This window comes from Diceros bicornis, chromosome 24 (genome assembly GCF_020826845.1).
Source record: "Diceros bicornis minor isolate mBicDic1 chromosome 24, mDicBic1.mat.cur, whole genome shotgun sequence".
Taxonomy (NCBI): domain Eukaryota; kingdom Metazoa; phylum Chordata; class Mammalia; order Perissodactyla; family Rhinocerotidae; genus Diceros; species Diceros bicornis.
The window spans coordinates 10,580,356-10,596,823 of NC_080763.1; the positions used below are offsets into that span (position 1 = coordinate 10,580,356).

Below are 16,468 nucleotides of genomic sequence, written 5' to 3' on the forward strand. Positions count from 1 at the left end.
ACAGTCCAGAAAACTATTATTTTCTTAAATTACACTTTTCAAATAATGCAAATCAAAACCTGTACTTTTATCTGTCTCAGATCCTTACTCTGCATAAAAAATTTTAACATAAATTTTTGTCCTATCTGAAATATCTAAAATTTTAAAAATAAATTTTGTTTTAGCAGGGGCTCAGAATGACAGTAACCAGATGGATTTATGTTTTTTGGCCCATTTTAGAACACAGATATATTGCCATTCTTTCCAAAAGTTCTGTCTTGAGTACAGATTAGTATTCTGAGTAGGATTTTAATAAGTCAGGAATCAAATAGAGAATTATTTGAATGGATATTGGTCAGAGCTTTCCTTCTACTGAGCACTATGTTAGGCATTGTACGGTGGTGGGAGTTTAACCTGGACACTGCTCTTTAGGATCTGTCAGTCTTAGAGAGGAGATAAGATAAATGTATTAGAAAAAAATAGAGAACAATATAGGCAGTACAGAATTAAGTGTTGATTTATTTGCTTCAGACTAAGAATAGCAAGAGTTGAGAGGAGAGAAGGATCACTGAGAGCTAAAGTAAAGAAGGATGTGGAAGGAAATAAAACTCGAGCTGATCCTTGAAAGATGGGAAGGACTTAGAGCAGTGAAGAAGGAAGGGCCTTTTGTGCAAGTGAACACGTATTTTAATATTTAATCTTTTTTTTCCCTTTGTCTTTCTAACCCCTGGAGTTACCTTCTTACCATGTTCTGTCTTCAGCGTGAACAAAGACTCCTGTTCCTCTCTGTTGTTGAGGATCTTTCCATTCCTGGTCTGTACTTCCCCTTTATAGGACATCATCTCTATCCACCCCATTCCCCCAGGCAGGCTTGGGGTTGGGATGGATCTCCGCAGAGAAATTAGCAGTAGTAACTGAATTTTATATTAATATAAAATCAAGTTGTTAATGATATTTCCTAATTAGTGAAAAAGTAATGATTATATTGCATTTTGGAGCATTGTTTTGACATATTTTGGTTTGTAAGTAGTAGTAGTAGTAGTAATAACAGCTGATAAAACAAATGAGGTAGCTCACATACAGAACTTCTCGAAGTACCTGGTACACAAGTGCTCAGTAAATGGTCGTCGCTGCCACCACCACCACTGTTATTAAGGGGAAACGTGAGACACTGAATTTGGAGCAGGGCTGAAGATAGAGACCAGTAACAACCTTACTTCTCTAGCTTCTACCCCCATCTTCATCCTTTTTTAAAAACATATCAGAAAAAAGGTGATGAGATTATTGCTTTTGATTTTTTTCTTTCCTCTTGGTAAGTTGACCACTTAGTTTTATTCCATATTGAAAACTTATCTAGAAATGACAAAGCAACTTGCCCATTTATCCTTATAATTCTTTTTTCTTGATAAGGGTTTTAATTAAGAGTAGTTCTTTAGTTCGCTCGCTAGATTAATCCTAAAAGTCTGTTTTCTTTAGATTTGTTTTATCACTATATAAAATTTTGATTGACTTGGTTAAAATCCAAAACTAGATAAATACCGAATAGGAATAGGAATAGTATTTACTTATGGGTTTCCTGCAAAGGACAACTACTTTTCTTTATTCTTCTTGCCCTTTTGTGTGTTGGGTTTTAGCTTGGAGCACATGTTTACAGGGTAATTACGTCCCCTGAAACAATGGCAAAGATGGCAGTGTGGATACAACCACAACGGTAGGTCTAGGAACAGGATGAGTGCAGTTAAGGTAAAACCCTGAAACATTTTCATTGATTATTTCTGGGAAATAGTATCCCTCTTGATTTCTTTTAATTTTTTTAAAATTTAGTTTCGCCAACTGGAGTTCCCTAGCTGTGTGCTCTTATTCTTAGCCAGCTTTATCCATATTCACCAAAAGTAATATACATCTGAGAAAAGCAAGGAGGGCCAGTACTTATACTTCAGAAATCCCTGAGCTTCCCCTTTGCATAGGGTCTCTACCTATTTCTGCCTGTGGCCATTTCCAAAACTGCTATTAATGTTTCTCTGTCTGCTACTGATGCCAGGTCCACAAATAACCACATTCTGTACTATTGTTGCTAAAAACATCGTGTTCCCATTTTAGGTTGCCCTTTTTTTTGGTAAAGGCCTTGATGCTATTGGAGTTTTGAAAGTTGACGTGAGAATACTCTCAGAGTTTAATGGGGAAGATCCCCACTAAACAGATATGCAGCAACTCTCCCCACCCCCATCCTGCCCCCCTGGCCATAGGTGACCATATTAAATGATGACCCCATTCTAACTGGGGAAAATCACATGAGCAAAGAATCTTCCTTTAGCTAGCATATTTTTTGGTATGGGGTTAGATTAATTGAAATAATGCTGACCTATTTGAAATCAATTTCTTGTCATGAATTGTATAAGAAATAATCTGAGTGCTGTTTCTACTTATTCTTACAGATTATAATTAAAAAATGGTCCATCCCTTGTCCTCTGACATTAAATTATGTAGAGCAATACTTCCAGGTAATGGTTTATATTTTCTTCCATTTTATTTTAAGCTAAAAAGAAAAAAAAAATCAGACTAATAATGATTTTTTTTCCTAATTAATAAAAAAGTAATGGCTATATTACATTTTGGAACTCTGTTTTCAAATATTTTGATTTGAAAGCCTAGTAATAATAAATTCATCATTTTTGTTCGTGTATTCTGACTTTTAATGGCTCTTGGTTTCTCTTTTTCCCCTCAATCCTCTTAAACAGGTTTCAAATGCTACAGATGATTGTAAACCAAAGCTCTTTCATTTCTCCAAAGAGGTGTGTAAGTTATTAACAGATACTTTTGGTTGATTTTTCACATTTCAAGTTTTAAGAGATTTGTGTAACAGGGTCTCTTAGGTCTTTGTACCTGTAACTAATTAATTTTTGTGAAAGTGCTAAGTATAAGGTTGCCTACCAGAAGAATAATATTATTTAACACAGGGTGGCCCATTATGAAACAGGCACCTTTTTTTTTTTCTTTTGGCATGCCTTTAAATAGAGCCTGTTTTAAGTGGGCCACAGCCTAAAAGAACAGATTTACTGAATGTCTGGTCTGGCCAATAAGGTCCTCTGTGGATACAGACTTCCTGTTGCCCTCTGGACTTGTAAAGCTAAATAGCCAATTATATCAAAAACTCCTCCCCTGTGAGTAGAACCTTGGTGTGTAGCTAAACAGCTTCATCATTGGACCAGTGATTGAGCACTGCCAATATGTCTTCTGGCTGACATTCCGAAGTTGAAATTTATGACGCCTGGAGTGGGGACTAGAAGACCAAGTCCCCTTGCCTTCTCTAAGAGCCCTGTGATACTGGAAGTGCCTGCAAGAGCCCCTGGGCATCAGCGGAGGAAGCAGGAACTTGATCTGGATGATCTCTCCTTTACCGTTCTAGAAGAGCTCAAAGTCTTCCTTGTTGCTGCGAGAGTTTCTTGGTCTACACTTGATTCTGCTGAAATGCAGGTGCCAGATACTACAATCCCCTCCACTCATGTCCAGCTCTGTTAGTGTAGCATGTTAGTGTGGTAAGTCCTCCATGCAGAATTTTCCTTTTTATCCCCAGTTTTTAAATGAGAAATGTCTTTCTGGCCCCACAAGGGAGGTTACCACATCTTTGACATGGTAAAGGCCTCCATGTGCTGTAAAGATCTAGGTAGGGTAATTGACAAGCCAGGAAATTGAGCAATATATGAAAGAGAGTTTGTGAATTAAACTCTCATTCCCCTAATCCAGTCTCAGGAAACACTACAGCTTTCCTTCCTCCCTGCTCCCCTCAGATATTTTAGGAGGCATTATGTCCCAAGATAGGTCTTCAGTCATCTGGAACTTCTTTTGCTGAAGAGCCTAAAATTAGTTAGGGGGAATTTTTTTTAGAGTAGAAAAGAGAAAGTAAATCATAACCATCCATTTTGTAAAGATAGTATTTTCATTTAGATGGTAACTTTTGTTTGCTTTGTAATTTCCTTTGGCTCTTAAGTATCATAATAAAATTAAAAAAAAAAAACTTATGTATTCCAATGGATCTCTAAGAATTTGTCAGTCTGGAATAAATCATGTTCATTCCCACTGAAAGAGATCCTAGTCAAAGACGCTGGCACTACTAAGATGAGATTAATATTTTCAGTATTCTCTTGGAATGAGTTGGTGAAAGCAGATTCAAAAGCATTAACTATTCTTACTGCTTAAGGTAATATGATGTATTTAATTTTCCTATTGCGTACATTAGGAAAGACTGAGAATTACAATAAGATCATTTCTAAAGTGTTATTATTTTTAATCTTACCTAAATATTATTTATCTTAAATTATTTTTATCTTACCCAAATAATATAGACGAATCATTGATTGTAGTAAAAGCAACATGGTATGGAAACCAGCCAAGAAATATTCTGGCTAGTACAAGCAATCAAACTATCAAGTAAAACATTTGCTGGTGACCATAATTGTGTCTCTCTTTAAAGAAAAAAACAAACACATTTTATAAAGAGATAATTCATGAAAGATAAAATAAATTAACCAATTTGTGTGTGTGTGTGTGTGTGTGTGTGTGTGTGTGTGTAAGGAAGATTAGCCCTGAGCTAATTATCCATGCCAATCCTCCTCTTTTTGCTGAGGAAGCCTGGCCCTGGGCTAACATCTGTGCCCATCTTCCTCCACTTTATATGGGACGCCACCGCAGCATGGCTTGACAAGCAGTGCATGCATCGGTGTGCCCCCGGGATCCGAACCCAGGCCGCCAGCAGCTGAGCACGAGCACTTAACTGCTACGCCATGGGGCCGGCCCCCAAATTAACCAATTGATTGTTGTTGAAGAACTGAGTTTATTGTCATTTGAAGTAGTGGTTTCAACAGAGTAGCATTTAATAATTTCATCTTTTTAAATTTTTTTCAGAGTGCTTATGCCATACCAACCATGGCTTTTTCATTTCTCTGCCATACCTCAGTATTGCCCATATACTGTGAACTTCAAAGGTACTATAGAATTCTGGAATATTTTAAATGTATTAAGTATGTTTTTTTACTTCTAGGGCTTTCAGATTGAATGACGTTCTCCTTTATGAATTCTTTCCTCCTATCACTGAATTCTAAGTGTTAGTCTAAAACAAAATAAAACAACCAAGAGTTAGTTTTGTCCAAGTTGAGAATATTTCCTGAAAGTGTAACCTTTGTACAGTAATTTCACATAAGGTATTGTAGGGTATAGTTGTTAATGAACTAGGTCTTGATTGGTTGAGGGATCCTCTTGACTAGCTTGGGAGATATTTTTTTCTTTAGATATAATTCAGATCACTGATTCTATTTTTGCCATTTCTGTCTTTTAGCCCTTCAAAGAAAAGAATGCAGAATGTAACCAATACAGCGATTGCTTTAAGTTTTCTCATTTATTTTATATCTGCACTCTTTGGATACCTTACTTTTTATGGTAAGTATATTATTTAATTGTAGATGACAAAATAAATTGTTCTATAGTTGATCTCACACCTGAGTATGGACTTTGTTTCTGCCTTGCGTTAGTAAGTTAATTTGTTCAGGCTGCCAGAATTCAATGCAGTACATACTGTGGTGGCTCTATGGACCTTAAAGAATTGATTTTCTTTCTCTTATAAAGGTGGATGAAATTCATATGAAAATTTTCTTAAACACTTGCCTAAGTAAAACCTCAGGCTTAGGAACATTGATGGCTCTCTACAAGAAAAAATGTGCAATAATGATTTTAATTTTTTTAACTGAGAATTTGGTATATTAGACTCTAGTTCAGCAGTTCGGTTACACTGGCCTGTAGTTGTACACTTAGATGTCAGAAATTTCTGCCTTCAGACTTAATTCACACGACTCAGCAGATGTGCATTCTCTGATGCACTAGGACCTTTCTCCTTAATTTTTAGAGGATTCTTCTATCATAAAATAAGAGTAAAATTTTATTTTATTTACTTTTGAAAAATTGCCTGCTTGGTATGTGTTTTTTTCTCTTCTAATAAGTACTCAAGAAAATGTGAAACTTAAAGTCTAGAACAAGAAAAAAAAAATTGTAAGCTCTCTTATAATTTGCAAACATACTTGTTTAATTTGCAAACAAACACATTATAACAAATTACACTCAATTTGTCAAATTCTTGAATACACTTTTCAATTTATGAATGCTTTTATAACAGCTTGCAAGTACATGGCTGTTATTACTTTGGTGATGTTTAGCTGTTATGACTCTGATTTCATGGTTGACAGCCTTGTGTGCGCTTCAGGTTTTAGACATCCAGGATGACTTGTAGTGGCGCGTTGCTTGTCTCCCACAGTTTTTCCAAGTCCAGCAAGGTTTTAGACAACCTTTACTTGCACAGCTACCTTTCCTAGGCCTGGTGGGAAGAGTGTGGGTTTTGAAATCCAGCAAATGTGGTTCAGATTACTACTCTACTCTAGCTATGTGACCTTGAAAAGGATACGTCACCTTGCAGTATCTTCCTCTCCTAATCTGTAAAATGGAGATAATTGCATAGAGTTGTACTGAGGAGGAAATGAGTTATATGTCGAATGCCCATTATAGTATCTGGCACATAGCAGTCTTCACAAATGAGAGCTGCTGGTGGTATGTCACTATTATTATTATTGTAATTATTTCATAATTTCAGGTGCTCTATTTTTCAGCACTGTACTTCTTTCCTTACTATCTTTAATGAAATTTAATTCAAATATGGTTACTTTTCAGTATACGCTGTAAGAATTATCTTGAAGTTTTCAGTGTGTGAGAAAACTATAATTGTCCTTTTCTTGCTGTCTCTGTGTTTTTATTTCAGCAGTAATAAAGGCCATTCATTAATCTAAACCTGCTCTTGCGTTTTTATACTGACGTAGGATAAGTGGTACAGCCCTGTGTGCACCATCAGGAAAAGCATCATTTCCAACATGTGGTGCCCTGCTGGATGCACTACAAAGAAAGTTAAAACAGGTTGTTAAACTTTTTTGATCATTGCTAATGAAACAGAATTCTTCAAATACATAAGCTCTGCTTTTGGTTGTTGGGTTTGTTAGTTTTTGTACAGACTTGAGCTCAATAAGCCTTTTCTATATTAAAAAGATATTATAGCAGGGTCTCTGTTGGGATTCAGCAAAAACTTAGTATAGCAGAATAGCTGTATATTTTTCTAAATTAAAATTGTCATCTGGCACAAATACTTTTATATTTAGGAATCTTCAACATTGAGAAAGAGTCCAGAAAATGGACCTCCTTCTCCTCCTAATGGGTAAATAGAACTATCTGGAAGAAACCAAATGGGCTACCAATCTCCAGGATAACTGAGAAATAGTTACGTGAATTACCATGAGATATGTGTAAGAGCTGTATTAAATTGTAAGAAAGCTTAGATTGAAAGGGAAGTGGAGGAAGGATGGATGCTAATACATTTATTGAGCTAACATTTGTTATGTAAGTATCAGGTATTTTACATACATTGCCTAACTTAGTCCTTACCACTCTGCAAGGTATAGGTTCATATAGGTTGAGTAATTTGGCCAGATACCTGCAGCTAATGAGTAATGAATTGAGACTTGAATCCAATTCTGACTTTCTTCAAAGTTAGTGCCTTTATTACTGTGCTGTCCCCTCAGGAATTATGCTATAGAACCCAGATTTCCTCCATTCCAAGTTTTTGTCAAAGTTAACTTTTGAAAAACTTAAGCTCACTTAAGCTCCAGGCATATCTGTATATCTCTATCTATCTATCTATCTATCTATCTATCTATCTATCATCATTGTTTGAACACGGAAGCTAAACATTTTCATTATGTAAATGAAATGTTTCCTACACAGAGATTTTCCTGGTTATTAGGTAAAGCTGGCACAAATACTATTATATTTTCAATCTTCAACATTGAGAAAAAGTTTGACTCTGTCTTAATCCTTCTCCATCAATGGGAATTCTTTAGAATATCTACATTTTATAGAATGGAGAAATACACATCTAAGAAAAATCACATGGTAGGTAGGTGACAGATAAATAGATAGAAAGAATGATGTAAAAGTAATTCCTTCTCCAAAGACAGAAGAAGATTCAGCTATTGATTTACTGTTCACAGTGGTTCTTTTTTGGGTTGTTAATCACAACAGAGGAACATATGTGTGTGTGTGTGAGGAATAGTGGCCCTGAGCTAGCATTTGTTACCAATCTTCCTCTTTTTGCTTGAGGAAGATTGGCCCTGAGCTCACATCTATGCCAATCCTCCTCTATTTTGTATGTGGGATGCCACCACAGCATGGCTTAAGGAGTGATGCGTAGGTCTGCGCCTGGGATCCAAACCTGCAAACCCCAGGCCACAGAAGCAGAGTGCTCGAACTTAACCACGATGCCACCGGGTTACCCCCCAGAGGAACATTTTTTATGGTATATTTCTATCAGGACAACAGTAACTCTCAGTCTTATGGAAAGAAATTGCTAATTGAGTCTGACACTTTATCAAAAGGGCTAGTCAGGAGTTAATAAGGCCTTCAACTCATTTTGTAGATGAGTAACTGAAGCCCAGAGAGGTGAAGTGGCCTGTCACACAATTAGTGGCAGGTCTCCTGAATACAAATCCAGTGATCTTTCTGCTACTCGGTGGTAACCTTTATAAACTTCCTAACCTGTTTGACAGTGTGTGTTAAATAGGACAGTCTTCTGATTTCAATAGCATGTACAACCTGCAGAGATCACCATCAGGTCCTTCCTGAGATTTGTAGAGATTTGTCTGAACCTGGAGAAGTGTGTTGTGCTCTATCCCTTACATATGTTAAGGCTCAGCTAAGAACACAGAATTGACTGGCTCAATTTTCATCCTGGGAAAGTAGGAAGTGGACATGTAACAGGTATTCTGAATTCGTAATAAATCTAGTTCTTCTGGCTTCTGGAGCTGCTTGGAATCCTTTTATCCAGTGCTCCCGAGGCTTAGTTAATAATATAAATTTTGTCAGATTAAAGGGACCTATAAGTATGGATACATAGATTAATAATATTGTCTCCGATTACAGATGTTAAAGCATTATAAGGTGAGGAAGAAAAAGTGTTCTTCTGGTGAGCCAGGCCAATGCCCAAATGTTGCATAATAACCAGACCATTTAAAAAGTCCACAAGGTTGTTAAGCAATAAGTGGTGTTAATAGCTCATTTTTATGATTCAGAAAGTAGAAATAAAATAGTTTGCCATATTTCTCCAAAGACTCACAAGTATCTCACAGATTTGGAAATAGAATCCAGCTTTCCTGACTCGTCTGGATCTCCTGCTTAGTCCATTAGTCCCACGTTGTATAAAGTATGTCTTTGATACTTTAGACAGTTTCTCTCCCATTTCCATTATCACTAGTCTAGTTCAGATTCTCGTTCTATTTCAGTGATTATGACAGTAGCCTTCTAACTATTATCCCTGTTTTGGGTCTCTTTTTCTTCCAATCTGTCCTCCTGCTCAGTTCAGATCATAATACACTATTCTTCATAAGTCATTGCATCTCCATGGCCTACCAGATGGAGTCCAGACCCTATGAAGAGCTCTGTTACTAGCTCTTAAATGCATTGCCAGCCTTATCAGCCACTCCTCTCTGCTCTGTGGCCCACATATCTCAGCACTGTGGTACCACTGACTGCTCCTTTTCTCGGATGCACATTCCCTTTGCTACCTTAGGGCTTTTGCTTGTGTGGTGCTTGCTCCTAGAGAGAATCTCTTCCCCCACATCTTTGAATGTCAGCATATATCCATTAACTCATTTAATGCTCCCAGTAACTATAGGTCAATATATTATTGTCCTCATTTTATGGATGTAACAACTGAGAGATTCAGAGAAGTTAAGTTGCTGATAAGTAGTAGGATTTGAACATTAATCTGTGTGGTCCCAGAATTCAAGCCCGTCTACCATCCTGCTGCTCACTATATCGTGGAGCCTTCCTGGATTTCTTCCTTGCTCATCCCAAAGCCACAGTTAACATTTCCCTGTTCAGAATCGCTGTAGCTCTTCGTTTGGACCTTCTGCCACTGTGTGTATCTGTGTGTATACACTTTCTAAGTGTGTGTATTCATCCTGTGTCCCCTTAAAATTTTGAGTTCCTTGAAAACAGAGGCGTGTTTGATTTGTTTTTTATTTCCTCCAAAGCATCTTTTTCAAAACATACACTCTCAAATAAAAAAGCACCGTTCTATTTTAAGTACAAACTGACCTTTCCTTACAAGGTGGTGACATGGAGTGTTCTTGAGAACCCTCAGTCTTCATACCGTCGTCTGTCTTGGGGTGGGGAAGACATTGTGAGAATGGAAGAACACCATGGAGCAAAGCATGGTCACCATGTACAAATTCTGTCACTGACTACTACACTGGCTTGCTAAGTAAGCCATTTCCTTTATGAAAGATGAATCTACAGATGAAATGTTGATGAAGCAGGTAACATGCACAAAACTCTATGAGATTCTAGAAAACATTGTAGTATTGAAGAAAAGCTATCAGCTTTGGCACTGAAAAAATTTGAGTGACACTCTGCCAGCTCTGCCCCTTTGTGTTGTGTGATCTCAGGCAAGTCTTTTAATATTTTTTGCCCAGCTATACATCTTATATTGTTTGCACGAGGACAAAATTCAGTAGTACATGTGAAAGCACTTTGCAAAACAAGCAACATAAATGTTGCTCTAAACCTTCAGATTATAGAAGAGGTGTTTTTATATATATTCATTGTCATAATTTTAAAAGTGCTGCCTGTGCTGGTTTCTAGTTTCGTTAAAAGAAGAGATGGTAGGTTTCAAGAAGATACTGAAATGTCTCTGTGTTTCATAAGATAGGAAAAAGGCCAGAGATAGATCTGGTGCTTGGGTGCTAAAATCCGTTAAGATTCATTTGTGCAAAGGAAAATAATTTTGCTGTTACTGACATCTTAGTAGTTTATAATGTGATCTTTATTACTGTTATTTTATTTACAGACAAAGTGACGTCAGAGTTACTACAAGGCTATAGTAAATACTTGCCGCATGATGTTGTTGTTACGACTGTGAAGTTGTGCATACTATTTGCTGTGCTTTTGACAGTCCCTCTAATCCACTTCCCTGTAAGTACTCTTAAAGGTTTTGTTGCTTAGTGTAGTGGCTTCCTAATATGGCCACACTAATTCTTTGCCGTCTAGAATGTTTGAATCACATCTAGTCTTGGGTATCTTATTCATTTGTCAAGTAATTGATCAAAGACCTCATACTTACATATTGGCCCCGTGAAAGCACGAAAATAACAGTGAACCACTAAGCTAATTTGTGTTTTTTGAGATTTAGTTTAGATTTATGCTCTCCCACAGCGTTGTTTCCAATTTAGAGACTATAGTTCTAAAGTCTTGGGTTCGCCCCCCCTTTAATTCTGTATTCTGTTTGCAAAAGAATGTGCATGAAGAGGAAAAAGTCAAGTCAGCAAAAATAAGCTCTTTCTCGTTTATTGTAAATTTATTTTCACATAGACATTCTAGTTTAATTTTAGTCAAAATATTTTATTTGCTCTAGAATTATAACTTAAGGGGCAGAACAGATCTTCATTCTGCATTTAGCTGCCATACGTAAGAATCGTAAGAATTTCTGAGAAAATGGAAACAAAGGCTTTGGGTATAAATGCTTCTGCGTGGATTTTTGAATCCCTAAACAGTGAGTTCCTTAAGAACTAGGTCTTCAAGACTTTTTGCTTCCTCCCTGAGTGCCTGCAGTGCCAGGAGTGCAGCAGGGGAATAAACATTCGTGGAACGTGACCACCTGCTGCCTGCCTTAGCAGTGGGAAGTGTCATGAACTAGTTTTCGTATTTACATGCTGTGAAATAGATAATATAAAATAAAATCATAGATGATGTTCCTATGGCATGATTTCTTTTTCTGTTTTAAACCTTTTGTTCTTCTATCTGCTGAATTTAATGAAAATGATTCTCTGAGGTTTCATCACACAATGTGATTATGGGTAATTTTGAAAATTATGCAACCTAAAGAAATTGCATCTGAAAATTTTTTCAAGAATTAAAGCAAAATAATTTTTATGAAGCTCACAGAGAAAGTTATATTCTTTGTATGTAATGAGCACTTTATGATAATAGTTTACGCTACATTTTTGGAATCTAAATTGTTTAGGGGACAAGAACACCATGGTTGCTGTACTGTACATCTTGTTTTCCTAAGCGAGTATTTTGACTTGGACACTTTCTCTTTGCTTAAATCTGTCTCTTTTTCTGTTATACAGGCAAGGAAAGCTTTAATGATGATGTTTTTCTCCAATTTTCCATTCTCCTGGATTCACCATTCTTTGATCACTCTAGCACTCAATATTATCATTGTTTTACTTGCGATATATGTTCCTGACATTAGGAATGTATTTGGTGTGGTTGGTAAGTTTTCTGTTTCAAAAAATTCACATCATCAAGTGGATAAAATTGTCATCCGGCCTCCCTTCTGATTCTGGCGTGTCCTCTTTTTCTTAAAGGTGCCAGTACATCGACGTGTTTGATTTTTGTATTCCCAGGACTGTTTTATCTTAAACTTAGCAGAGAGGACTTTCTCTCAGGGAAGAAGCTAGGGGTAGGTTGGTTTTTGTTTGTTTCTTTTAAGAATCCTGTTTTAAGAAATAATTTGTCATTTTATAATTAAGTATTTCATCTACATCAAGAAAGTTAATGTATTTTGAACTATATTAACATACATTATTGGGGAGAGTGGAGGTTTAAAAAAGTACTCTAATTGTTCTTTACCTTTTTCCTTATCTCCACAGGCTTTTCTTTTGCTCATCTTTGGAATTTTGGTGGGGAATTTTAGTTTAGCACTCATCATTTTTAATTGGATTAATAAATGAAAGAAATATTTTTCCCACTTCTTCTGAAGAAAATTTACCTCCATATGCAAAAAGGAATAATTCTGGAAGGTACCTTCGATGAATTCTCTTTATGTGGGTTAACATTTTTTAAACATTGTTAATAGAAAAATAGAACAAATCAGGAGTGAGTAGAGGAAAGTGGGCTTATTAGCAATTCTAATCAAAATGAGAAAAAAACTCAAAATGCTCTTAAATATATTAGGTCAATCTTTTGTTTGTGGGTTTATTGTTTTTTAAAAAATTAGTAGACTATTTTTTAGGCTAGTTTTAATGTTTACGGAAATATTGAGCAGAAAGTTCCCATATATCCTCTCACCCCCAGCACACCTAGAGTTTCCCATATTATTAACATCTTTCATTGGTGTGGTACATTTGTTATACTTGATGAGCCAGTGTTGATACATTATTATTAACTTAAGTCCACAGTTTACATTAGGGTTTACTCTTGATGCAGGCATTGGCAACCACTGATCTTTTTACTGTCTCCATAAAAATGATGAGCCTTTCCCTAGGAACCTTTTCCAGAAGGTCATATCATTGGAATCATACAGTATCTAACCTTTCAGACTGGCTTCTTTTGCTTAGCAATGTGCAATTAAGTTTCCTTCATGTCTTTTCATGGCTTGATAGCTCATTTCTTTTTTTTTTTTTTTTTTTTTGTGAGGAGATCAGCCCTGTGCTAACATCCGCCAATCCTCCTCTTTTTTTTGCTGAGGAAGACGGCCCTGGGCTAACATCTGTGCCCATCTTCCTCCACTTTATATGGGACGCCGCCACAGCATGGCTTGCCAAGCAGTGCGTCGGTGCGTGCCCGGGATCCGAACCAGCGAACCCCAGGCCGCCGCAGCGGAGCGCGCGCACTTAACCGCTTGCGCCACCGGGCCGGCCCCAGATAGCTCATTTCTTTTTATCACTGAATAATATTCCATTGTATGGATGTACCACAGTTTGTTTTTCCATTCACCTGTTGAAGGACATCTTGGTTGATTCCAAATTTTGGCAGTTATGAATAAAGCTGCTATAAATATTTGTGTGCAAGTTTTTGTGTGGACATAAGTTTTCAGCTTATTTGGGTTAATACCAAAGAGCACAATTACTGCATTGTATAGTAAGAATACATTTAGTCTTGTAAGAAACTGCTGGACTGCCTTCCAAAGTGGCTATTACATTTTGCATTTCCACCAGCAACAAATGAGTTCCTGTTCCTCATCCTTGCCAGCATTTGGTGTTGTCAGTATTTTCGATTTTTGCCATTCTAATGGGTGTGTAGTTGTATCTTGTTTTAACTTGCATTTCCCTAATGACATATGATGTTGAGCATCACTTCATATGCTCATTTGCCATCTGTATATTTTCTTTGGCAAGGTTCAGATCTTTTGCCCATTTTTTTAATTGAGTTGTTATCTCATTGTTGAATTTTAAGCATTCTTTTAGCTATCAGTCCTTTATCAAATATGTGTTTTGCAAAGATTTTCTCCCAGTCTGTGGCTTGCCTTTTCATTCTCTTAACAGTGCCTTTCACAGAGCACAAGTTTTTAATGTTATTAAATATATTGAGTCAATCTTTTGTTTGTTCATTTGTTTTTTAAGAAATTGGTGTACGAAGTTTATATACAAAATCAAATCTTAGCTTGTGGGTTAATGTTGTCAACATCAATCACTAATAACAAAATTGTGGCATTATTCCACTTGGTATTTTGCCCTGCCTCCAAATCCTAAGAAAGTTTTGTGATTTTCCTCTGTTGTTCATTATGAGATAGAGCTGTGATGGTTGGCTGTGGATTTGAAAGTTCTCTGAGCTTTCTTAGTTTGTCACTAAAATATGTGACTTTCTACTTGGCAAACAGAGACACATATTGATGATTTATATCATATTTTGTTTGGAGGTTGTAAATCATTCCAGTCTTCCCATTGATGTGGCTTATTTCTGGTTGGAAACTAGAAGCTAGATCTCTCCTCCCCATGAGTGTTCTATGTAAAGGGCACCTTGTGAGCAGCCTACCAAAGCCAGGGTGTAGCAGTAAAAAAGTAATCCTACCCCTGTGCACATGTAAAGTAGGAAATTGCATGCAAAGTGCCAATTTGCATGTACAGAAATACACACTTTTGCAGGTGTCCCTTTGCTTCCCATTTAGCAAATGGGCTGAAAAATTGATAACTCAGCTTCTCTTTTGAGTTAAGATGCTTCTTTGGCAACTTGAGATCAGCACAGTTTTATGGAAAAAGTCCAAAGTTTTGGGTTAGAGAGACTTAGATTCAAATCTCAGTGAGTTTAGGCAAATTACTTAACCTCTCTAAGCCCCCACTTTCACACAGGTATTAAATGGAGTTAATACCAATTATAGAGGATTGTGTTGAGAGGATTAAATGACCTTATATAAATTAGGTGCAGGCCAAAACAGGCTCTCTTAATAGACTAGATATTTATCCCCTTTCTCCCATCTCTTCATCTGGACCAGTAACTTGAATTTGCTTTCAATCAGGGACATGGAATTTTTTCACCTTCCATCTTGCACAAGTAATATCTTTAGAATCTCTCTAGCCTTCACTCACAGGGGAGCTGGCCCCATGCGCACTCTCTTTAGTGCTTTCCCACAGTTTTACCCGAGCTGTACTCTCCTACTAATGCCTTCCTGAAACTGGGCACTTAGCATGGTCCCAGGGGCACAGCCAGGCATGGCCTCCCATGTGGCTTCAGGCCAGCCAGAGCCCATCAATCTGATGAGCTAATTCTTGTGCCCTCTTTTTCTATTTATGAAATTATAGATCCAAATACAAATAGGTGTTCAGCTGCTTAAATAAATCTAACTCCCGTAATACCAAAATAACCCTAAATCTGCAGCAGATGCAAGGATGCCCCCTGGGGCAAATGTTAAGTGTGATGACAGCTGGGCATCAATTAATCCATTCGTCACCTGCTCATGGGTTAGTATCCTGGGAGGTTTGGCAAAGGGACAAGTAACCTATTGAACACTCTGCGTAGAACTTAGTATCAAGAGGAATCATTTGTGGAGGTGTTCATTTTTATTTTACTTTAATATTCTGCCTTATCCAGTTGCCTGTTTGGAGTCACAGCTTCCTGTATGAGCCTGGAGGAAGCTAGTAAGATGGCTGGTGAGAGCAGTGCCCCCTTCACCAGGATTACCAGAAAACCTGTTCAAGTGCTCCTCAGCATTTCCATGGGAAATATAGACCTACTCATTATGGGCTTAATGTTCATAATTTATTAGGTAATAACTATTTAAAATAAAACTAAGTAAAGCACAAAATATATACTTTTCTAACACTTGGAGACTTGTTTGCTAAATTAAAAGACGAAGTGCTGAGAATATAAATTACTTTCATATGTGGAGGGTGAATGTTTAAATTGTACTTTTTTTTAACAGAATGTTTACTCATGAGCTTAGCATTTAAATGGTTAAAACAAGCCTTTGAAGTTAACACTCCATTAAGATGAATGGGGGTAATTCACACCTCTGCTGGTGCTGTATTATTTCAGTCTGGCTGCGGAGAAAACAAGACAGCAGTAGGTTGATTTACTGTGTGAAGGCTCTTTAAACACCCAAGGTCTGGAAATCTTTGTTTTTTTTTTCCTTTTCCATCTACAAGTACAATCTGAATTTCAGCACAATCTAGGTGTGGAATTG

At 36.9% G+C, this 16,468-nt stretch overlaps 1 protein-coding gene across 4 annotated transcripts in view; it reads left to right on the forward strand.

Moving 5' to 3' along the window:
- The window catches only part of SLC38A6 (solute carrier family 38 member 6), a 59,737-nt gene extending 46,279 nt beyond the window's left edge, over positions 1-13,458 (forward strand). For all 4 annotated transcript variants that reach the window (XM_058567064.1, XM_058567065.1, XM_058567067.1 and 1 more), the window contains 8 exons: positions 2,415-2,480; positions 2,718-2,771; positions 4,882-4,961; positions 5,312-5,412; positions 10,913-11,037; positions 12,195-12,339; positions 12,435-12,529; positions 12,720-13,458. In XM_058567064.1, the coding sequence (XP_058423047.1) occupies positions 2,415-2,480; positions 2,718-2,771; positions 4,882-4,961; positions 5,312-5,412; positions 10,913-11,037; positions 12,195-12,339; positions 12,435-12,529; positions 12,720-12,800 (747 nt within the window). In that variant the 3' untranslated portion in view covers positions 12,801-13,458. The remainder of the gene's footprint in view (positions 1-2,414; positions 2,481-2,717; positions 2,772-4,881; positions 4,962-5,311; positions 5,413-10,912; positions 11,038-12,194; positions 12,340-12,434; positions 12,530-12,719) is intronic.
- Positions 13,459-16,468: the final 3,010 nt, after the last annotated feature.